This window comes from Motacilla alba, chromosome 5 (genome assembly GCF_015832195.1).
Source record: "Motacilla alba alba isolate MOTALB_02 chromosome 5, Motacilla_alba_V1.0_pri, whole genome shotgun sequence".
Taxonomy (NCBI): domain Eukaryota; kingdom Metazoa; phylum Chordata; class Aves; order Passeriformes; family Motacillidae; genus Motacilla; species Motacilla alba.
The window spans coordinates 23,384,637-23,409,312 of record NC_052020.1 but is presented as its reverse complement, the minus strand read 5'-3'; the positions used below and the strand labels follow the sequence as shown (position 1 = coordinate 23,409,312).

The 24,676-nt window shown below is 40.2% G+C and overlaps 1 protein-coding gene across 1 annotated transcript in view; it reads left to right on the top strand.

The window, feature by feature from the left end:
- The first annotated feature begins 1,879 nt into the window (after nt 1-1,879).
- Nucleotides 1,880-24,676, top strand: part of C5H11orf49 (chromosome 5 C11orf49 homolog) — a 79,576-nt gene continuing 56,779 nt past the window's right edge. Inside the window, exons 1-2 of the mRNA XM_038138119.1 lie at nt 1,880-2,196; nt 11,060-11,162. Of these exons, the coding sequence (XP_037994047.1) occupies nt 2,151-2,196; nt 11,060-11,162 (149 nt within the window). The 5' untranslated portion in view covers nt 1,880-2,150. The remainder of the gene's footprint in view (nt 2,197-11,059; nt 11,163-24,676) is intronic.

Sequence of the window (24,676 nt, the reverse complement as noted above, 5' to 3'; positions counted from 1 at the left end):
TCTGTGTCCAAAAGAACATTAAGCCCTTGCTAGATGGGCTGCTCTGAGGGCAGCTATTAAACCTCAGATGGTTTCCAGTGGTCCAGAAAAGCCTTCTCAATTTATTAAAATGCACTAGTCTAGGGTTCTAAAATGAAGTTGGTAGAACAAACTTAACACCTATGGCCAGGCTGGCATTTCTCCCTTTTCAGGTCATGAGAGTGAGGGAACAGGTAAGTGCTGCTGATCTGTTACATCACCTAATCCAGGCTCTGGCAAGCCAAGGGAGAAATAATAGTAAACAGGAAAGTCTATAAATGGCCTCAGAAATGTCATATTGTTTTTATATAGTTTTCTTTAAGTTGTTAACAGTCAGGCACCATTACTACTGAAACTTACTGTTATTAAAACTGCAAACGGGACCAAAAGGTTTCCTTTAGCTGGTCTGAAGGAAATAACAAAGTCTAACCCATAGAGAGCAAGTGAGAAGAAAGGAAAACGGAAGGGGAAGGGGATAGAATACATGTATCAATGTATTCTAATTGTATATATCACTGAAAAAAATCCCATATTTAAATTTATAGCCTGTAACAGAATGCACGAAGTGCCAAACTGAACAAACTGGAGTTTTCAGTTTGGAGTTTAATTGTAGTACAAATAATTTTAGGTCATATGTTATGCTTATCCTCTTTAAGGATATCTTACATTTTTTCAATCATTCTTCATGCTGGAGTGTCTCATTGTCTGCTCCCTAAACTGTTCTCTCTGTTCATCTTTGAAATATTTATATCAAATATTTATATCTATTTATATCTATGCTTTTAAAGACAGAACAAAAAACAAAGGAGAGGTCCAGGCAATCTTATGTGGGATATTAACAGTTAAGTTATAACATCTTGTTTGCCCTTTTTAAATGTGGCTGTCCTTTAAATATAGATTAAAGTTGAGTTGCCAGTGCCTCAGCATTTTCCTCTAGTGGAATAAAGGCAGATCATATGCATGTAAAAATGGTTCATTTAATTCATGTTCTTTTGCATTTGTCATTAAAAACACAGACAACATCTGCAGTCCTTTTTTGTTGTTGTTTGGTTGGTTGGTTGGGGTTTTTTTTGTAATACTTCCAGGATTATACCTTGGGCTGGTACTTTTTAATGGTGATGAAAGAAACTGCAAAGTAATTTGGGAATTTTAGCCACATCAGCTTCTGGGAAAGAGGAATCCAGCAAGCTTGCTTCCAGCCACATGAAGAGCTCTGCCACTCCTACATCCCTGGTACAATGGTCATTCCCAGACAAGCTCCCAGTCAAGAACAGAAAGAGCCCTGTGACTCAGGACTTCTCTGCTCATTTCTGCTTGAATCTGCAGAAGGGACAATTGCTGAGGCTCCCTATACCTACCTCTCCTGAGCACAAGGGATGCAGAAATTCCAGCTCTGGGATAGTATGGACAGAAGGACACAACTCTAAAGGATCTCCTTGGTCACACTTTCAGTCGTTGCTCTCTGGAACAAAGCTGCTACACATTGACTTCATTAACCCAGGAAAGTGGTCAGAGCAGCAAGCCGGGCGGAGCTCAAGAAGCATCTGAACAATGCTCTCAGGCTCATGGTGTGATTTTTGGGGTGTCCTGCACAGGGCCAGGAGCTGGACTCCACCATTCTGATGGGTCCCGTCCAACTCAGCATATTGTATGATTTTAACTGATTACAATTCACCTTCAAATCAAGGTTTTCCCCTCACAGCTGTAGTCCTAAATAACCCGTAGCAGTAGACACCTTAAATTAGACAACTTGAATCTAATCAGAATGACTTTACACGTGCCTCTCCTCTCGCTATTTCGGCTCTTCGGGAGAGCCTGCTCACTCTCTCTCCCCTCTCTGAGGCGTCCCTCGGCGCTGAGCAGCTGCCCGGGGCATCGCCCACCGCGGCCTCCGCGCAGCCCCCTGCTCAGGCCGCTGTCAGCAGCCTCCAGGCGCGGTCCCTTCCCGCGGGACCTCCGCCAGCCTTGCCCCAGCCAACGAGGGCACGGGCGATGGGGCTGCCGGGCGGCTGTGGGCGCGGAACTGTGGCGGCGAGGGGCGTGTTCCCAGCCGGGGCGAGCGGCCGAGCGGCGCCGGGAGCGTCGGGCGCCTTGGAAACGGGCGGAAGCCGGGAAGGAGCGGCAGGAGGAGGATGCTGAGCCCCGAGCGGCTCTCGCTGCCCGGGCCCGAGTACTTGGGTGAGGAGCGGCGCGGCGGGGCGGGGAGGCTTCCTGAGGGTTCTCTCCCCCTGGTGTGCTGCGGCCCGGCATGGGGAGGGCTCGGCGGGGCCGGAGTGGCCGCGGCCCGGCCCGTCCTTCCCGGGTTCTGCGGCGAGCGGCCCCAGGCCGGGCCGGGCCGAGGGGGCTCGCAGCGGCTCCGTGTCCGCCTTGGCTGGGAGCGGGCAGCACCGGGCCGTAACGGAGCGGGGCTCTGGGCGCTGGGGTGGGAGGGCTGCAGAGCCCTCTCGGGCACCGGGAGCATCCCTCCGGTGCCCAGAGGTGTGGTCTCCGCGAGCGGCCGGCGGGAGCTGAGCTGCCGTCGCCTTCCTCCACTGTCCGCTTTGGCGATGCGAGTAGGAGCGAGCGGCGTCCGGCCTTTCTGTGATAGACTTCACCCATTACCACCCTGTTTTGCTCACAGATCTGTGTGAGCATCCTTATTTTGTGCTCGTTTCCCAGCAATGGGAAGGAGTGCTGCTCTTATGTTAGCTTTTGTTCTGAAATAAGGTGGCATCGATAATGTTTCCTACATAAAATGAAAATCTTTTTAAGCTGTGAAGCAGCAACTCATTTGAAGACTACATCCTTTTTAAGCTGCCTGTAATGGCTTGATGTTCTAGGAAACTAAGGAGCAAAGTGATTTGATGTTAATGTGTCAAATAAAAATAATTAGGATGGAATAAAGTCAATATGACTTCATTTAATTGCTGAAGAGGAGATGAATTACGAGTAGTAAGCATTTGGATTGTGTTCAAGAGAGTGTTTGTGAAGTGAAACTCTTCAGCCATTACTTCCTAGGCCCAAGAGACTGTTCGGTAATAACTCTTATCAAGGTATACATAATTTTCTGTGGTTTTCTTGTACAAGGGAAAGTCAGAAATGGATTGGATTGCTTTGTGCTGCTTGTTTCATCATGATTTTGCCATTTCTGTAAGTCACAATGGAACAAGAGTACAGAAACACTGCTGTAAATGGATAACCTGTCTTGCAGGGGGTACTAGACTAAAAGACTTTTGTTTAACCATTTAAGCAAAGGAGTGGTCTAAGTCGTCTTAGAGTAGAATCTCACTGTGCTGTTGCTGCTTGGCTGCTGTTAGGGTGCTTTGTGCATACCTGCGTAACTGCAAATCTGTTCTGTGTCAAGGAAATTCAAGGCAGAAATAGGTTTATTTACTGCTCTATTCAGGGTGACTCTCATGGGACTCACCTTGCTGAAGTTGTTATTGCTGATTTCAGTTGTGGAGCTTTGGGTGTTTGAGAACAGCATCACAGTGCCATGCAGACACACTAGACACACAGCCTTTGGGTTTGTGCTGTTCTGTCACACCACTTCAGTATTTTTAACCAACATGCTAATAGAGTAGTTAATAACTTTTCCAGAGTGGCTCTAGGTTGAAACCTGTAAAATTTATTTTTCTTAATGAGCCCGCTTGGTTTCAGGTTCTTGTAATTGTTTTTAATGAAATAGACACTTTTAATTGTGTGAAACTTGTCAGTAAGGATTGAATCACTCAAAACAATCCAGGAAGCAGACCAAAAACACTTAGAGTGTGAAAATAAACCAGTTTTCTGTTGCACATCTGAAGGTAAGACATGAGATGTAGAAGAGAGATTTCTTATATGTACAGGATTGTTAGATGCAAGCAGCTTTACTAGTCACTTAAGTGAGCCTCCTTTTATCTCTGTTCCACATGCTGATTTGGAATTCCCTTTTCATTTTGTACAACTTTCTAAATTATTCTGACACTGGGGTCAGAAAAAGACATGTGACCATATTAGGGTAGGGAATAACTTGTATGAGAGTCTGTTCTGTTCATTACTTAGTATACCTGGGGTGTTGATTGCAGTTTCTGTTGTCTATTAGAGGGTAGAGTATATTCTTAGTAGCTGTAGATGTTATGAAAACCAGTGTTTCTGCCTTCATGAGACTTTGTAACTTGCCAAACTGCTCACAGATCCTAAGGAATTTAGTGTGTATTAGCAGAAGGAAAATGGTTAAAAACCAAAACAAAACAACCCTCAACTCCCCCTCCTTCCACCCCAAACAAACACGCCTCCCCACGTGTTTTTCTAAGTTGCATTTCTGTTTTCTACATTGGTGTCCTGAAATCACTATTATTTGGATTGTTCTGTTGTACACCTGAAGGTCTTGTTAATACAGTTGTCTGAAGTGGGGTTGTAAGGAGCTGTGATAAATTTCACTTGCTATAATTTCATTCTGGAGTTGTGTTGCCTTAGCTTGCCACTGAAGGTATTCTCTGACTCTCACAGGCCAGATGATGCTGCCATTTCTATGCTGGAATGGGCAACTCACCCAAACCCTTCTTCCCCTCTTCTCTTTCTCATTATCAAAAGCAGCCCAACACAAAAATTGAGCAGCCAGAATAACATAATATGCTACTTGCTGTGTTATTCCCTGTCATATTTGAGATAATTCTTCTACCACCCGTTAGGATGCTAAAAGGGAAATAAAAGCAGTTTTGAGTTAAAATAGAAATGAACAGGGAGAGAATAAAGCATTCACTTAAGATGAAAAATAATTGCAAAGCTTTGTTATGCAAAAGTTCCTGGGATATGAAAATCTGGGCAACGTGTCTCATGCCACAATGAGAGAGTAAGTAGAAGAAAAGAGATGACATTACTTAGGGAATAGGAATGGAGATGAGGTCTGCAGAATTGGCAGAAAGGCTACAGTGAAGATGATGTTACAAGCAGGACATTATGAACAGTAGTTTCACTGAATAAACAGCATTTATTGTTTGGGTATAGTGATGATAATGTGTTTCTCATTTGATGGATGAGACTGGACCTACAGTAGGCAAAATGAGGCATATTTGAGACACTTTTTCATGGCTTCCTCATTATGGTTTAATAACTGGTGATTGCTCGGTTATTTATAGCAGGCAGCAGAGCACTTAGGGTATTGTTCTTCTCATGCAGCTGTCTCTGAAGCTTCATATTGTATTACTTCCCTGCTCCCATTTCTTGTTACGGAGAAAAAGCAGTAGAGTACTGCAAATTTCCAAACTCCTATTTTTCATGTATTCTCCTGCCTTCCACTACCCAGCTCCAGGGTGCTGTTTCTTGTCCTTCTTTGCCAATATAAGGCATGTAAGAATGCAAATACTCTGCTAGGAAAGTGCCTTATCAGTAAAGCATGGGCCTGTCAAGTGCCAGAAACACAGTTGTGTTTCCTCATCTCTCTCATAACAGGTCTCGAGTTTAATGATTAGAAAGAGTATACGTTCTTTTACAAAACTGAGTAGCTCCCAAGAGAGAACTTCAGTTGTGTGGAGACTTTGCTGAAGCCTGAGGCTTACTCTTCTTCTGAACAATCTTAAAAAATATTGATCTGAAAAGTGCAAGTACAGTAATTTCCTTTAACAGCATAATCAACACATAGGCTACATTGTTATCCAGACATCTCAGCTGACACTGGTTCTCTCTTAATGTAGATATTTGGTGAGCTTCTGTGAAGCACTGTGATTTAAAGATCTCATGGTCTAAAAAAAGAGAAGAGAATGCCTTTTTAAAAATTTTATTTCTTGCTCTGTTGTACAGATAGGAGAACTGTAACGTAGATTGAGTATAATGTGTAAGAGTTTGCATATAGAAACATTAGTTAAATTTGAATCTTCCTAGACTCAGTCTAGTACTTTGTACAAAAGATGGAGATTTCACCACCATACTGCTGTTGCACCACAGGATTTCCACCTTAACTTAAAAGGTACAGGTGAAATCTGATCCTGAATTAGGTAGAGTTCCAGAACTGGAGAGTACAGTCCTTTGCATATGTCCCTCTGAGCATGAATAGGTAGGGAACCATTAGGCTACTTAATGCCTTATAACAAATTGGAATGACAATTTCTTCCAGAATTAATAATTTTAGATTTAAACAAAACCCTCCAAAAACCCCAACCAAACAAAAAGAGAAAAGATAGCTCAACGATTTGCTTCAGTGAGGGGGTGGTTTCTAGGAGCTGTATGACACCTTGCAGGAAGCAGTCTGCTGGAAGGACTTGCACAATTTAGTCAGTCTGTGTGCAGTATTATGCTCATTGTTTCAACCAAATTCTCAGCTATGTCAAGACTAAATTATAAATGGAAATGCTTCTTAAATTTTTTGTTGAAAGTGGTTTTGAAAATTTGAACATATGAAATGTGCTGTAGTTATGGTGTGTGACCCCTTGGCATGTGCTCCTGAGTAAGAGTACATCTCATGTTGTGTGATACCTCTGGTATGACAAGGTCTACTTGTACTTATATGTTCTGTCCTTCAGAAAACATTTTGCTTTTGGGGGTTAATAGGAAATTACACTGTGAAGCTATGCAAAGCTGGAAGGAACTATGACGGTACAGAAATGTAGCATGTAGGTTAATTGTTTTGTTCCCTTACTTCTCTTTCCCAGGCCATTTCTTAGTAACATCTGAAGAGATTAAGTCCTTAATGATATCTGAAAAGATTATAATGAGCATCCTGAAAAACCATTAATGCTGGAAAAATTTCCAGAGTTGATGTGGTTTTGTTGTTGCAGTTTATATCCTTACTATTTCTCTCTTGCATCATTATTGTTTTGGTAATGTTTGCATGAAATTGATTTTATGTTACTATGGATGTATCTTTCTAATGTGCATAATAAGGTAGTCCTTAGTTAAGCTCCAGTTTAGAACAAATACTGAAAGGGTGTTTAGCTATTACCTTATGCTCTCAGAGAATATGTTCTCAGAGATTAAAAATGCCAGAAATACTCCAGGTCCATTAAAGCTTGTTATGCTCTTGAGCTTCTGATAACTGAAATGAATAATAACGTTAATTGCATCAAGTAGTGTGTATTTTCAGCACTTCAGCTGAGGAGGAGGCAAATAACTAAGAAAAGCTGGTCTTATCCTGGAATTCCCACTCCTGATTTTTCAGCATATTCAGTTATGCCAGGAATGACCCCAACTTAAAAAATATAATTAAAAGTCCCCTTGTGTGCATATAGAACAAATTGCTTTCATAGACAGCTCCTGTTTCAGAAGAAGTCATGTTTCCTGAAGAGTTAAGCAATCATATAACCACTTAAATGGTAATAAAACCATTACATATACACAGTATCATGACTTAAAGGTAACATCTATTTCCTTCCTTCCTCCTGAATTTCTGGCTCTGAGAATTTCAGTGCATATATTCAGTTTTGTGCAGTGATATTATTTGCATTAAATTTTCCTTCAAGACTTTTCAAGTATCAATGCTTGTTCTTACAACATGTGTAATCAAACCTATGAAGTAGTGAATTGTTTGTTCTCATCAGGAGATTGAAACAAGTAACTTGGTAGCTTATAAAAAGACTGTTTTTACTATTTTAAATACATATGCAAAATTATTTGGTGTGGCTATGGCTAAATGGGATTAGTTGTGATTGTCTAATCTGCTGTAGAGAAGTCCATAGAGATTGTGGATGTAATCCTCATTATGCCTTGTACTTGTATGGCTTGGTCTGGCCATGCTTCAATTGAGCAGCCATTGCTTGGCCCTGAATTTGGTTCTGAGCCAAAAGTGCATTCATTCCAAAATTAATTTTAAACATTGGGCATGTGTGTGATGGTGGGGTGTCAGCATGTGAGTATCACAGGCTGTTCTCTTAAGTGCTGCAGGGGGCAGCTTTGGAGGAACTGTGCATGCTGCTAGTGATTGGACTGAGGCTCCAAGTATAACATCACTGCTAGTGGCTTAGTGATAAGAATTAAGTATTCTGTGCGAAGGTATTTACTTAATATCAGGTTATGGGCTGCCTAAAAAATCCTCTGTGAACTTACTCTGTCAGATTCCTTTGTGAAAGCCAACTGTTAGTTTTTAAATCTGACAGCAAAGAGTGTGGCACCTACCAAATGAGTGTGGCAGGCACGCTGGCTTCCTGTTTGGGGTAGTTGCCTGAGATTTCAGGGTTGAGAATTTTTGTTATATTTACAGAATATGGGTTGCATTGGAAAGTTCTGTATGAGTAGGGAACTTCTGTTACAATAAGCCTGAAACAAGCAAATGCCGAGGATGATGTCCCGATGTAACACCTCCTCTGTGGAAACTGCTGTATACTGGAGTTTTGTCAGGAAGAAAATTTGTAGAGACAGAAAGCTGTAACAGCACAATGAGTATTTGGGCTTTACATTCTGATTTGGACTTGCTGCCTTGTTTTGCAATGAAGGCCTCAAAATATGAGCAACCACTACATCATTATCCCTGAATTTTCAAAAACTGTTAAAATGTATGAATCATCTCATTTATTTTGCCTAGAACTCCACAGATTTTTGACTGTGCTTGCATAAACAGTTAATTTTCCGGTATGGTTCCAGTGTTTGTTATGGAAAGTACCATTTGTATAAATTAAGGAGCTGCTCTTTTGCTATAACCAGACTCCTGGCACTTTATTTTGCCTCTTTGGCCTGCTAAAACCTGTCTGCAAATTACATTTTGTTCTGTGACTTTACTGTATAGCATAGCATTAGTTGGGTTATAAAACATATTACTTGCATCGTTCCATGGAACTGGGCAGTCAGTGAACAGGAAGCCAGAGCTGGAATTTGGTTTGGCAGTGTGAACTGTGCTACCTGGAAAGAGCACAACAGCCAAAGGGACAAAGAGGGAGACTTCTCAAAGAGATTAAAAGTGCTATTTTCCTTTATTTTCTCTGCTCATAGTTTTCTTCCCTTCCCCACACCTCTACCCAGTCTTCTAGGAGATAGGTATAGAGGCTCTTTGCCAGGATCCTTAGGCTATGCAACAAAAAACTTAAGAGAAATACCCTTTTACAAGCAATTGTATTCAATAGTGACCTATATATTTTTGTGTACATTTTGAAAGGTCTAAAATTCTATGTTGAAAGTTAATTTATTCTCCAGGAGCAGATTCAAAGGTATTTATTATAGAGGTCAGCTACATTGTGCTCTGTAGCCATGTGGGACCATGCCTGTCTATTCCCAAAGGCTTTCAGGGGAGGTTTATGACTCTAAGGAGAAATATGGTTCATTGATAGGGACTATTCTATGAAAGGAGTGTATATTTCCCCACAAAGTGTTGAGAATGGTTTTGCTGTTGAGCTGAAGTTTATTGCTGGCTGAGTGGAAGTCTGTCTGCTAGTACCATTTCCTGGCATAATCTGGTACATGTGACACCTCAAGAGGGGCCTTGGGAGACAGTTGCTGAGTGTGAGAGGGACTGCTTCAGGAGGAGGGAGGAAGGATGGGCTGAAGTAAAGTTACCAGATTGTTGCTATCTTGAGCCTATGACTGAGCTGCACGGACTCATTCTTCCCTCGGGGGACACAGGTGCGCAGAGCTATTTTTCTTTAATCACTCACATAAATTAAATTTATTCCTTTGCATTAAAATAATTAAATAAAGCTACGCCCTATATCTTTTAGTGCCAGATAATATCTTTAAACCTTTGGCTCACCATTTTGCTATCAGCTGCAAGGTATTTTCCAGGGTGTGCTTAACCAATTTTACTATTGTCCTGAAAAGTGTTCTAGGCAGAGAAATCCCCTGATAGCAATCAATATTCATGCATACTTTTAATCACTGTATCCACTGAGAATAATCATTTCCGGGCCTCTCTTGAAGTCCACCTGCCCCACACTAAGATGAAAGGGCCTTCCATGCTGTGTATCAAGTGGCACAGGCTTGGTGCTTACCAGGATATTAAACACAAATTAAAATGGTTTGGAGAATATTGATGTGGGTCTGAGGTTGGCCAGTTGCTGGTGAGGAGGTGATTCTGCCAAGTCTGGAGCAGATTGGCAAGGAGCAAGAACAGCCCTTGCCTTTCCTGTATTCCCTAAGGGTTTTCTCCTGCTCTTTTTAGGACACGACACTACTTGCAAAGGTACAGTAGGATACGTGTTTAGGATGGAGGTGTGTGGTTTGGGAACAGGGTTTGTGTGCTTTCCAGGTTAGGAATGATTTTCCTGGGTTCGTTGTAACTTGTCTTCTGATTGTTGAACTTGTAGATTTGGAAAGTCTACTGCTTGCTGGCTGGCACATCACCTCAGACTCGGCTCTTTGTTGCTCCAACTTGGTTTCTAGCCAAGAACATCAAAGGGGCTCAGTGGTAAATCTATGCTGCTTCCTCCCTGGCAAATGCTTGTTTTGTACAGTCTGCCCCCTGTAGAAGCAGCAAAACAGTTTGTGTTGCACCAAACTGTCTTTACTCAGGAGTCTTATAAGTGAGTGTCATTCTGTGGTGAGGTACTGGCAGATCCACCATTTCTGAAATTCTCCTGTGTTTGGCCTAGGCAGTTATTTGAGACTGGCTGTTGAGCAATATAAATCTCTCTTGGCATTCAGACCTGTTCCCCACCTGCCACATTCACTGATACTTGTTTGGAAACAGATGTACTTTTATTTGCACCTTCAGGAGGAAACCTTTACAAAACAACCTTAAAGCTACTTGGCTTTGGTATAGAAGGAAGAGTAAAGAACACCTAAAGCTCTGCAACAGCCCCATCAAAACAGCATTGACAATCAGTGTAGGAAAGATGGCTCAGAACAGAGATCAGGAACTCCTTTGGAGTAAGCATTTTCCAGTGAAATTGCATTGCAACTCCTTATCTTCCTTCAATACCAAAATCTCAGGGGATTCTGAGAAAGAGTCAGTGCTGTTAATGACTAACTCTGTGTAGCCAGGAAGGAAAGCAGGATTTAGGTGATGAATTTTGCTATCCATTTCTGGGAGAAAGAAACCTCCACTCTCTAATTGAGGAAGCAGATGCTTGATGTCTTGTGTAAGGCACACAGGTGGGCTTGTCTGGCTCTGGGAAGGCCCCTTATATTCTAACTTCTGTCTCTTACTGTTTTTTATTTGCAGCTCAGCGACATGTCCTCACATACATGGAGGATGCAGTGAGTCAGCTGCTGGAGAACAGAGAAGATATTAGTCAGTATGGCATTGCCAGGTTCTTCACTGAATAGTAAGTACATCAGGATGCTGCCAATAGGGCCAGCCTGAGGAAAGCTTTTGGAAACAGACAGAAGACATGGAGAATGGAACTGGACATGTGCTGGTTATGTTGTGAATGCTGGATTTTACTGGGTTAGTCAAGGGCTGCCTGAGCATGTTTTGGAAATGTAGTGGGTTTTGTACAGTTCAGTACCTCTTCTATTACAAACATTCGTGTGAAGCAGTCACTCTGGGGAGCAGTGATTTTAAAAACATGGAAAACCAAATTCTGCTTCTCTTGGTCAGGACTATTAGTGTCAAACTGCTTGAGAAATACTGAAGCAAACTGTTTCACAGACTGCTGCTGGTTTCAGCCGCACTCATTCTTCCTTTTCCTGAGTATGAATTTGAATTGTTTGTCTCCTTGTGTGATTGTTAAATGCTTTATTAGGATGCCTCTTCTTCCCTTAAAACCTGGGTAAGCCCTTAAATACTGGACATCAGCACTATCTCTTCTTACTAATTTGCAAGAAAATTCTTGAGGGAAAAACTATGTGCTTTATGTCCACAGAAAGTAATACTGACATTAGTCAGCTGAGCAAGTATTTGGAAAACAAGAGCTTAAGAAAGATAAAGAGCAGGATTACAATGACCTCTACCCAGCCACAGGATTTTTTTACCAGAGTTGAAGGCAAGGTGGCTTTGAAATACCCTACTGAAATTGTCATTGAGGCATCTCTGCAGATTAGTTTCCATCTGATTTCAAACTGACTCTTCTGTGCCTTTTCTAAACTTCTGATCATATATACTTCAAAAATTAAATGGTGAGCAAGAGGTTGTTCACACAGTGAGGCTGTTCAAAATGCTTTGTAGTATTTCTTCATCTTGATGTGATAACCATTTTCTTTTCACTTGCTGTTTCTCTTCTACCTTTAAAAGAATAGGTTGTGATTCAAAACCATTATAATGAGGAAAACCATCACCATAGAGCAAAACCCTCAGACTGACTTAGGTGCTAGAGATCTTGTTTTTCCCATTTATTTTCAGAGATACAATTTTTACAGTGTTTTCTTGTTCACAGTGTCTTGTGGAGTTTCTGATTTCATGAAAGGATTGTAGGATTATATATTACATATACAATATATAATTATATATATTATATCTTATATCTTATAATATTTCATATATATATGAATATAGTATTATCTATTATATATATATTTTATATATATATATGAATATAGGATTATATATTTCTTATAGGAAAAGGATTCATTTTCATTCATTCTACAATATGGAACTAGTAATTCTCTTTTATTATCTGGAGTTTAGCAGATGAAACTGCGTCCCCATACCAAAGCACAAACCAGCTCAGTAATTTTGAGAGCTGTGAAGATTTGAAATGTGGAATTCTTCATGTAAAGTGGAGAATAAATGATAGCCAATATGGGTATAGAATGCGAAGTTTCATATTATGAAAATGTCACATGTTCTGGCTTCCAGGGCTTAGTGGTGAGCTCTCACTGCCCAGAAGATTTTTGTTCATCCACTTAACTATCAACATTTGTTCCAGCTGTGCTTTGAAGGCTACACTTCTTTCCCAAGCAAATAAACTTGATCTTCAGTCTCAGCATCTTCAAGCTCAAAGATAACTTGTGAGATTCCAGAAGGTTTGTGGGCACTGTACCAGTGTTTTCCATAATCCATGTTTTTCTGAAGGAGAGGATTGGAATGGGCATGTTTTGAAGTATGCTGCAGTGATTTGAGATGAAGGAACTTGGTATTAGGATGTCCAGTTTTTAAAATTGTCTTTTCCCTATTTATGCTGACTTAAAATTAGAGACCAGGGTTTAGAGAGTGAGCAGGCAGGCCCAAACAAGTAACTTTTAAAAAAAGTGTTTATGGGGTAACTTTTCAGAAATTGAAATTAGTCTGTCAAGGACAGGTGTTAGATGTTTTCCAAACTCCTCTCAGAGGGCATATTTCTCAATGCAGTGGTGTTCCATGGACCCCTCTGCTGGATTCACTGCTAAAGGGCAACCTGATGGCATTTCCATCATGCATTGCAATGCCCACTTTACCCTAAGTCAATTCAAGTCTTTGAGCCAGTTACAACAACTTGGTTTTTTTTGGTAATTGAGAAAACTTTGTTGGGACTTAGCATACCTAAGTGAAATTTCAGAATTTAAAATTCTGCAGTCATTCAGTTCTGTATGGATCAATCAGTTAGTGTTTTGCTGGCAATGAGTATTTCAGTTTTTTCTGAGAAATGGAATTGCGTATGTATTTCACTGCTCTCCACCATCTAGCGCTGTGATTGCTGATTGCAGGGGACTGGCCTTGATCGCAACAGTTTTCCTTCCAGAATAGTTTTAGTCTTCAAGGATAGTTTTTTCTCCCACTTTATTCCAGTGTTCATTTGTCCCAATCATGTGGACATCTGCTTTTAATCTTGGGAGTACCTTGAGGCTTCCCTCATCTGGCTCACTCCTGACCCTTACAGGAACAGGGATCAATCACCCCTCTGCCAATTAATCCACATCTCTTAGTTAAAAAAGTAAAATTATGCCTCTCTTAGGACTAATCTTGATTTTATAGATATGCTGAAATGCTACTGGTATTTGTTCATTACAAGCCTGAGAAATCTCAGCTCTGCTCTTGAATCTTCATGAAATGCAGACTCTTGAAAACCCTCTGTGTAATTACACACTAATGCTGCTTTGCTTCTTCCAGCCTGATGTCTGTGCCAACATATCTTAAAGGAGCATGTTCCCCCTATACATTATTTATCATCCTGTTTTCTTGATCTTTCCTATACTGAAGAAAAACAGGGCCCTCATTCTAATGCATTTGATCACGCAGAGGGAATGTGCATAGCATCCCATTTGTATTTTCTGGGCTCTTAAAAGAGTCTGTGTGTCTTTTTTTAAATTTCAGCCTTAAGAACCAGCAAGAAAAAAAATTGATGAAGAGGTTTCCTACTAGTACGTTTTACTTTTCTTGTAGGCCAACAATTTGCTTGAAACTTTCTCTTCCAGCATGCAGATAGATGTGCTGCTCTGTTCAAGACTCTTTGGAAAGCTCAGAAATAATAACCAGTTGTAACTTACCTTGGTTAGGAAACTTTTTTTCCATAACTTTATTGTTTGTTTGATAAATCAAACACAAGTGAACAGGAGAGAAAGGAATGGACCCTTTTTTTTTTTTTTTGAGTCTATGTTCTTGTTGCAAAACACTTCTCCTTTTCTTTTGTTTCTGGTGAAATATGTCTTGATGCCTGCTAGCTGGAGCATGACTGAGAAAAAACTCTTGCTTTTAGCTTGCAGATGTAGCACTGGACTCTGCAAGCTGATGTCTGAGATCCCATTTTCCTGTAAAGAATGTTTGTGTTGGCTCTAACTTGAATGCCCCTGCTGGATCTTATGTGACAGTTTAACAGTATTTATCTGAGAAGGTATCTGTGATGTGTGGGACAGCATTGAGGGTCAGATACTGCTTTTAGATCTGTTGTGTGCCTGGCAATTCAAAATACCAGCTCAGCACTGTGTAGAGCCCTGTTATACAGGAAGGAACATTTGCTTTGTTCCTAGTAACAAGACTGACAGTGCTATATAGTTTGGGATCCTTGGGAAGGAAGATGTTATCATGGTGAGAAGTATCAACTTCTAGCAATGAAAGTACCTCATTTTCTCTTGCTGTCTGGATTGGCTGGAACAATTTGTTCAACTCTTTCCTTAGGGACAAATATGATACTGCTCCTTTGGCTTTCTCTGGCAATTTACACAGGCTTTGGTATCAGACAAATTTTTGTCTTGTTCAGTCCTTTATTGCTGTACAACATTACAGAAATAAATCTGTAGATAAACAATGTACTCCTCTTTAAAAAAAAAAATCTCATTACCCTTGGGGGAGGAGGGCAGGGGGGAAGGGCCAGGAACAAGACAGATGGGATGCCCATGAGAACTAAGCCACTCACTGAAGGCAACCTTAATTGGCAACTGGAAATAAGCTGAATTATCTGACTATGAAAAGAAGAGATTCTTAGAGCTAGCTTAGAGCCATCAATTTTCTTTTTTCTTTGCATCTGTGTATGTAGGCCTTATCACCATCATCATCTTGCTGTCATCTGCTCTGCATCTTTCCTCTTTTCAGAGTAACTTGTTTTGTCTTGTTTGCAAGGATAGTGTAAGCTCTTCAAGACAGAAATGATATTGTAGTGCATGTACTTTACAGCACCTAGCATTGTAGAATGTCGACTCTGTACTTTGTACAATTACAGTACAAACAGAAAAAAACAGTAGTGAGAAGGTCCTTAGGGCTTTGACAAGTTGTGCCAGATTCCTTTTCTGAGAGATGAAGCCATTCGTTAGAATTTCTCAGTACAACTGTTTGGGGGAGGGACATTGGTTGTTGAGGTTTTTTAGTGTTACTTCTTTGTGTTTTGGGCAAATCAGTAGTATTTGTGAGATATTAATACTTTTAGGATATTACCTAAAATATTGATATTCTCGCTGATATAATCTTCTGAGCAATTGCAAAAAACCCCCCATTTCATGTATTCTTCAAATACTGTCCTGATTCCTACATGTCTTCCGCTATGGTGAGAAAAAGATAAAATGATGCCACTCAATGCAAGACTGCACTGAGCCATGTCAAGCTGCTGCTGTCAATGACCTAGCTGTGCAGCAGCCCTTTGGGCTGAAAATCTCAGCTGGGATAATGTGCTTGATGGTTCCTGACAGGCTTTTGCTTGGGATTCCTTGACCCCTAGGGCACTGCGTAAGACTGCTGTCTGCCTCTCCTTTGCTCTTCAGTTATCAGTGGAAAGAGAGTGAATATATGAACTCAGACACAGCACTTGTGCCAGAAGCTCTGAGGAAGTTTTACAGCTAAAGTGAATAAGTTGCTGTGAAAGAAACATTTTGAAAGTGTCTCTCCACAGACTACATGGATTTGCAGGACTGAATTTGTTGATAAATCTTTCTGGGGAACCTACAGTAATTGCATATTTCTCCACTAAGAGTGTTGCTAATGGACACAAAGCCTTTCTGTTAGTCCCTTTGTTGCCTTCCAGTCTCACCTCAATAGAGAAGCATTGTCAGAAGGGCAAATTCTCTTTCTTGTAATTGAATTTCTCCAGCCCACCTTAGAAATGGGATTTCAATACCTCCTGCCCACTGTGCATGGGGTATGTGTTTTGTATGAGAGCTATGGAAGATCTGGGGGTTGTGGATAACTCTATAGGACATTTAAATTATGTGAATTTTGTCTGTAACCTGTATATCTGTCACCCTATGTTTTTATTATAGAATTGCTTTATGGCAGAAACAGCATTGGGATTTTGATATGACAACCAGGATCTATGAGCTCCTGATTTTCCCAGAGTCGTTTCTCTGTAACAAACATTGGAACAAGTCCTAACCTGACAAATATGCTGATTGGGATAACTGCTGTTGAGTAAACAGCTGGAAAAAATGCATATATTAATGTCAATAACACAATTCCCACTGTAGTTTGTACATGTTGCCAATATATTAGAAAATGTAGTATTTTTTTACCTTATTCTTGAGAATCTTACATATGAGTGTATATTCAGATGTATCCCTTGCAAAGAAATACAAGGGGGATAAAAAAGGTAAAAAATCTTTTTTGGTAAACAGAATTATCTTGGAACAATTGTAGCAAAGCAGTAACAGAATTGAACTTAAAAGAAAGCATTTACCAGTGATGCTCTATGTGGTAATATACTCCATGTAAGAAACTGCTCTTACTGTTTGGTGACAAAAGAATCTGCAGGATTTGCCAAAGCATATGAATGTTAATACTTGATATCAGCATCTTGTCAGCACAGGGTAGTTAACCATGATGTCTGCACTTACATACTGACTTGACCTGCACTGTGCTCTTGCTCTTTGAAGAGAGGTACTCACAGCTTCCATGTGCAGTTCGATCAGATTATGATGCTCCTAGTATGGATTCACAGGAGTAGCAGTGCCCATTTTGCCCACTTCTTTCCTATTCCTTCACACCATGCAAATTACTTATTTCCTCTTGGTCTTTTTCAGACTATCTGCAGCAAGAGTTGGCTGACTGCTTTATGGAGACCTTATGTAATTGGGTACATTTTATTTTTTTCTCACAGCCTTGAAGGTTGAAATGCAACACATCTGCCATGAAATTGAGCTTCCTTTAGGTTAAAGCCAACTACATACAGGTGGTGTGGATAGCTAATAAAACTGGAAAGATATTTCCCAAAAGCCAGAGTCCAGGAATGTGGCAAATGATACAAGCCAATATATATCTGAGCTGACTTTGTGCCTTTTCTCTGTGCTATAGTTGAATGTACTATCCTCTCTCTAGCTTTAGTTTTTAACTCTAGTAAAACTCTCGTTTATGCTTCAAAATTTTTTATTGCTTTTCATCATATTTGCTGATATTACTAGTACAAATTTGGAGAAGTATATGATCCCAGCTGGGAGTTAAGATCAGGCTTTTGTGACTTGTATGAAATTAATAAATGTATGAATTTATACAGGCTGAGGGATGAACAGATTGAGAGCAGCTCTGCCAAGAAGGCCTGGGGATAGTGGTGGATGAGAGGCTGGACACAAGTTGGCAATGTGCATCACACGCTTCCTGGGATGTGTCAGTCTTCTATTCAGTTTTACTTTCTCCATCAGTCTGCTAAATTATTTTTTTTAATATCTGTGACATTGGCTGGTTCCTGCCCTGTTCTTGCATTTCTTATCATGCATCTCTGTTGTGGTTTTGTTTCTATCCTTGCCGAAGTGAAAGGGCCCTCAAGTCAGAATTGGGGAGCTCTGGAAATCTTATATTGTCCATCTTCCACTGAGAAAAGTTCTGTAGTAGTGTTTGCCATGATGCAAATTAGATGTTCAGTGCTGATATAACTGTTTGACAAGCAACTTGCTCCATCATTCTGGAAAATTGCTCAGTTGTGCTTGCTGAGTCACTGTTGGAATACATAGGAAAATATGAGAAACATAAATAGTGATATATCCACCACGGATGTAATGGGACTACTTACAGTCTTTTGCATATGATCTGCAATGTGCCTATAAAGCAATAATCTCACCTCATGCTTGGTCGCATGCTTGAAAGATTGGATTGCCTGCAGTTTCTGTAAGTGTTTTGAAGGAAACTGTTTTAGTAATGTGAAATTGGGAACTGGAATTCAGTAGAAATGCACACAAGAATAGCAGCTTTGGAAAAACATAGCGTAGAAAGTTTGGTACACAGTGCTTTTTTCCATATTATCTGTGGGGGTTTAAAAATTATTCTTAAGAATGAAAGGCATAGTTTTATCATTTTCTGTTAGTCATATTTTCTTTTTTACATACTATTTCCTCCAATAAAGCTTTTGATGTCTCAAGCAATAAGAGTACCACTGTTGGATACATGGTAACTTCATGAATAGCGGTACCTCTCTCTGTGTTACTAACTCACATGGTTTAGTTCTTGTTTTAATGAAGCACTTTGGCATGGGTCTGGGCTACTTCATGTATATAGGAGATCAGTTTTAGAGTTCTTGGCTTACATCTGTCTAAAACTATAAGGCCTCCTATTAAATTGGAATCAAGTAGTGTAAGTTTAAGGAACACTTTATTTTTTCCCAGAAATACCTTTAAGGAAAGATGGATCAGAATTGAAGTGGGGGTTTGGGTTTTTGTTGTTGGTTTGGGGTTTTTCCCCAGTTTTGTGTTGTTGAAAGGACTTTTGTTTTTATTCTTAGGCTTCAAAATGTTGAGGCATCACAGAAAACCTTGAGGAACATTTCTGATTGCTGTGCTAAGAATATATGTGTTCCCTTGTGGACAAGACCAACAAATGGAATTTTTTTCCTAAATTAGATATGCCAAACTAAAAAACAGCAAATGTTTGCAGCAATGGGATCAGATAAGATCCCATAATAGGGTTCCTTATCCTTCACAGGATAAAATCCCTTAACTATGTCTGCATCTCCATTAATATCAAGCACCAAAAGTCTTGTAAGCCTGAAAACTTCATTTTTGAAGCGTGGTTTATCTTCCTTTTCTTTAAAAACAACACTTAACCACAGCAAGAAAAGCAAAAAGTCTAGTTTCTAGAAATCTGCATGTCTTCAGAGAACCTGAGATTTTCTGCACAGTGCTGTGTTGAAACCATACAGATCCCAGAATACATTAGCTTTAGTGAGTTGCAATAACCACGTCCTGAAAATTTAATGTTATTGTGTATCTTCAAGTGAATTAAACAAACTGTAGCTGGTCAACACTGTAGCCAAGAAGTTGTAGTGAGCACAAAGTGGTTTAGCTAAGCAATCTCCAAATGCAGAGTTAGCATTAATGTCAAATGATGTAACTTCATCTATATTAGGGAATTTTGGCAAGGTTCATTTGTTGCCATGATGAAAATATTGGAAGCTGCTCAGTCTTTCATGTGCTATAGTTCTTGCCAAGGCAACTGAATTGGATGACAGAGTACCGGTTGTAAATTTCTTCTTCTGAAATTCTCCGGTCAAAGGAAGGCTGAAAGGAGCAAATATGGAATCTGTTTGCATGGCACCAGTATCAAATTGCTTTGGAACAGGTATTCAGTTATATTTCAGTATTTCGTGTGTCATCACACCATAACATGATTGGGCTACTACTTTTTAAAGTAACTAAAAGTCTAGTTTATTAAACATGGAACTGTCTTACAAAAGGAGAATTCATGCAGAATGGAGCAAGCAGGCCCTTACTTGTTCTTATGCTTTGGCCTCAACTTTCTGAAAAGTCAATTTGCTTTTTACATGGCATTTTACTTTGATGTCAGGTGTTCAAGATGAGTGCAGTTCCTCAATAATTTTCAAATCCATACTACTCCTTTGGTGGACATTTCTGCTTTGGTATCAAAATCCATCTCTAGCTGATGTCAATTCCATAGCTACTTTCTGAACTGTTAGACAAGAGGAAATCGGAGTGCTACCTTGTGTGGCTTGTGTTTTTATGGTGTTTTTTATCTTTGTGCCATCTTGTCACCCTTGCCAAATGTTCTCAGTATGGTTGCTGTGGCACCTTGAAGCTAGTGAATGAATTCCACAACACGACAGGGAGGACAGAAATACTCGTTGGTTAATAAAGGAAGCCAAAGAGTAGGGATCATGGCTGTATGATAATGAAGCTAACAGAGGACTTGTATCTCCTGTACCCTCAGAATACAGAGAGTTATAGAGCAGTTCAGAAGGCATTTTCTTCTCGCCCCAAAATGTCAAGTTGGACTACTTTGAAAAAATACTAAATAGATTAGCTGGAGAGTCAGTCTTCCTTGTGTAGTTATAATTCTGGATTGGTTTATTATTTATGTATTTAGTTTAGGTTTGGGCAGAAAAAACAGGTTTTTTTGAGGGAAGCTGGGTAGCAACTTGCAGTCATCTCCATAAAAGCTAGTTATAATGGTGTTCATGCAGCCATTCCTGTGGTGTGCAAGTTACACAGTTTCCTACTGTAAAAAATAAATCTCTGTTTATACCAGCAAGACCTCTCCAGACTCACTGAAACACCATGTAGTCTGAAATTGCACCTGATCAGACTGAAAGAGCTGGTCATGGGTGATTGATGCTTATCTGTGCAGGCTTCTTTACTTTTCCCTTAAGCACCTTGGAGGGCTTCTGCAGGGCTATTTATGGTCTTTCATTGTATGCCCTTTCCCGTCTTCCTGAATACTAGGCTTCCCAGCTCATAATTCTAAGAAGAAGCTTTATTTCACAGTAGAAAGGGGCCCCAATATGTGGCCTATTATATCCATATCAGCTTGCTTACCCTTTTCAAGCAGCTATTGTGTTTTAATAGGGCCCTGCCTGGCAGGGGGAGTCCTTAATTCCTGCTATGTAAGAATGGTCAGCTTGAGTTACAGCAAACTGCAGGATGCTGCTCTGATCAAAAGGCCTCTGTTTTTAAAGATTCCCACGTCCCCACCCCTCCCCATTTGCCTTCTAATTTTTTTTATTATTATTTTTTTTAATCCTGGGCTACTAATTCAACACAGTATGGTCATTTTAGCTTGGGATTTGCAAGGCTTGAGGTGTTAAATTACTGACCTAGCATATGAAAAATTAAGGGAGAGGGACTCTAAAAAAGATAAAGGCTTTCTGGGTAATAACAAGCAAGCACAGCAACTCCTTTAATCCTTTCCTTCTCCAGAATCTGTAAACTGGTCTCAGAGGGTTTGATTTGCTACAAAGCAACATAAGAAAGCTTGTTCACTGCCTACTCTGAGCTGTGTCACAGGTGCTGTGGTTCATTTCCTTCATCCCAGTACATGGGATAATCTTTATACCACCTGTATTAAGTCTGCCATGAATACGGAGATTTCTAGCCTATATCAAGAAGTCTGAAAACATATAATTAAAATTTGTTGCTCCTTGCCCTCTTTCCACACCCTTCAGCTGAAGTAAACTTGAGTGCATGATACAGAAAGGATCTCAAAAGATCCACTCTCTGTGTTTGCAGTGTTATATCACCCAATCTTGCCAAAATTTTTAATGTTAATAATTTCCTATCTACCTAGTTGTTGGAAAAAAAGGATTATTTTCCCTTAAAGCCAGTCATCAGGAATAACTTTTAGCATCTGTTTTGTCTTAACACATTTCCAAGGAAATGCCTAAAAAGCACTGCTGATTTCATTAGAGGAAGGTGGTGGTTTCCTTGAGGCTGACCTCAGTGTCCCAAGTTTTAAGATATGTGGAATTTAAAAAAGCACTTGAAACAATGGCTTTGAATTGAGGAATGCTCATAGTCCTACCCTACGTTCCAAGGGGGATAGCTAAAAAAGCAGTCCAATGATTCATCTGAATATTGCAAATATTGTAGTATACTTAAACCAAGAGGTGAAGAATAAAATGATCTTGAATTACATTCATACAGCAGTAAATTAATCACTACAATGATGATTTTTTTTTTACCCAGTTCTGCCTCCAGTTTTAAGTGTTTCCTCTCAGGGTTCCTTCTAGGCAAGGTAAACCTCACTTTACTATCTCAGAGCATGGCCTTGGGCTAAGTGCAGTTGGTCATTTGGGGGTGCTTTATTGTTGTGGATGAGCTATTTAACAATAGAAATTGCCTGTTTTGTAAAGCCTTTTGTATTTCAGTATTTTCTATTGCTTGAGCTAGTTATTTGCTACCCATTGTAGCATAATCTCTAATCCTAATACTCCTGGTTATCCCTACTTACTGTGCTTTAGTTCACACAATGAAGCAGTCTTGGAGCTCTGGGTTCCTTTCAGATGGAGGTCAGCTGGAAGATGTGTTCCTTCTGCAAATGAGCATTCAGTCAATGGGACTAGATTAGAAGTAGTCCAGGGCATGTGTCAAGAAAAAACAAATCCTGGGATGCCCATGATGTTGACATCAAATCCTCCACACTGTTTTTCTCTACAGACCTTTTGGTCAGTCTAAACATAGCCTCTGAACAGCCGCTTTGCATTTGAGACCACCTTATTTTTGCTTGAGACACTCAACTCTGTTTTAATGACTTAGACACTTGTGTAGCTGGCAAGAGAAGGGTGTGTGTGTGGGGGGGGTGTAAGTGGTTCATGCTCAAGAAGCCTTCAACATTTTTTCTTTATCATGCTCTTGATACAAAGTGCAAGCAGTAATGCTCTCAATTAAGGAAAAATGGTCATTGTTCGTTGTTTTCCATTTGGTAGAGGAGGGGTCCTGTGAGCTTGTTCAGCTCTTTGCATGGTAGCCAAAGGTGGCACCTGCTAGGGGGACAGCAGGGTCCTGGCAAGCTCTTCCATCCTTCTCGAGGACTTGGGACTCTGCATTGTGTGTATTTGGCTTTGCTTGAGTTCAGCAGGCAGAGACTAACTGCTGTAATGGGTTTCAATTGAGATGTTACCATAGCATCCTGGGACTTTTACAATCTATTTAGAAGTCCAAAGGTTTGAAAAGAGTGCTTGAGAGTTTCTGGACTCTGGCAGGTTGCCGAAAAGTAAATACACAAAAGACAAAGCCTTATGAAAGCTGCTCTGTTCAGAGAAGCAGCACCTGAGTGCTAGGATTCCCAGCACAGCCATTTTTGAGAGCTGGGGCTGTTTTATCACAGTCTCCTCCCAAATATTTTTTCTTTCCTTCATATGTATGTGCCATCCCACAAGAATAGCCTGGGTGTGCTGCAAGATGCAGCCCTCTCAGCAGTGGTGTTGGAGGAGACTGTTCTGGGGTTTGGCTGCTCTGGAGCACGGGAAGGAAAGGAGTGAGAAAGCATCCTGAAGCCCCTACTGTAAGAATTTCTTTAGATATCCCCATCGTCCCCATCAGCTGAGAACCTTGCTTTATTCTTCTCTCATCTTTCTTCAGGATTTTCTCACAAGTGAATGGAGAAAGCTGTTTTGTTAACAGAGTATCCAGTTGCCTAACAATTCTTGTGTGAAATATGAGTGCTCACAGCAAACTGGTGTTAACTAATGAACATTCAATTCAATTTGTAGTCTTGGTTTCAGCAAGATAAATAAAATCACATCATTAGTAACTGTTGTTACTCTTCTAATTTGCCAACTCTATTTACTGTAATGTAGAGGACTGAAGCAATCATTAGGTTTGCAGTAGAAGGCTTGGAGGCTAGCACAGTTGTTGAAAGCTTTCTTCTAGAAGGAATCTTTTGCAGATGGCTGCACTTTAAATGCCTGAAAGAGGAAAAAGAGAAATTAACCAGAGAAGTGAAAAGTTATTTTCCCTGCATCTGAGTTCCCAAACCCATTTCTAAATGATTGAGGACAAAGTAATAAGTTGTTGAGGTACCGTGTTTTTTCCCTAAGTCTTTATTCTTCAAATGTGCTGAAAAGCTATGACCACTTAACTTTGCTAACAGTATGAGCTGTTCAGTGAGAGGAGGACACATAGAGGGAAGACTGAGCAATCCTAAGGGAAGAATCTCAGCAGCTGTTCAACTTGCTGAGAATGATTGAGTTTATTGGTTAAATTTGTTCCTTTATTGTTGATATCTTGCTTAAGCCACTCCTCTGAGTGCAGCTTATTTCATTTCTGTATTCAAAAGATATTGGAAAAAATACCTGTTTGCATTTATAAAAATCGAGGTAAGGTGTTGGTCATATGCCTTACCTGCCGTTGGAATACCTGTAACAACTTTGGGTTGTCATAATTTTTCTTTCTTCTAGAAATGTTTACCTGTAAGATTGCCACATTAATGGTAACTTTATCTCTGGGTAGCTGTTAAAAAAAAGGTGGCCAAGTTATTTTGGTACTGTCCATCTACCCATGATATACAAATTTCAACATATATACTTTATTCAAAATATATAGTGTTGCTGTCCCTTGCTGTCTTGATCCTGTCTGAGAACAGATTTGTCATTGGGCTGCTTGCTGGATAGCTCCATCATGGGCTGGTTCCTTTGAGCTGAACTGTTACTACTTATAAAAAGGAATGTAAGTAGTAGGGTGTCTGAAATGTAGCATCTTAGCTGGGATAAAATTCTGACTCCCAGGCTTGCAAACTTGAGCTTTTGGGGGAAAATTCTTCCATGTATAGTTAAACAAAATCCTC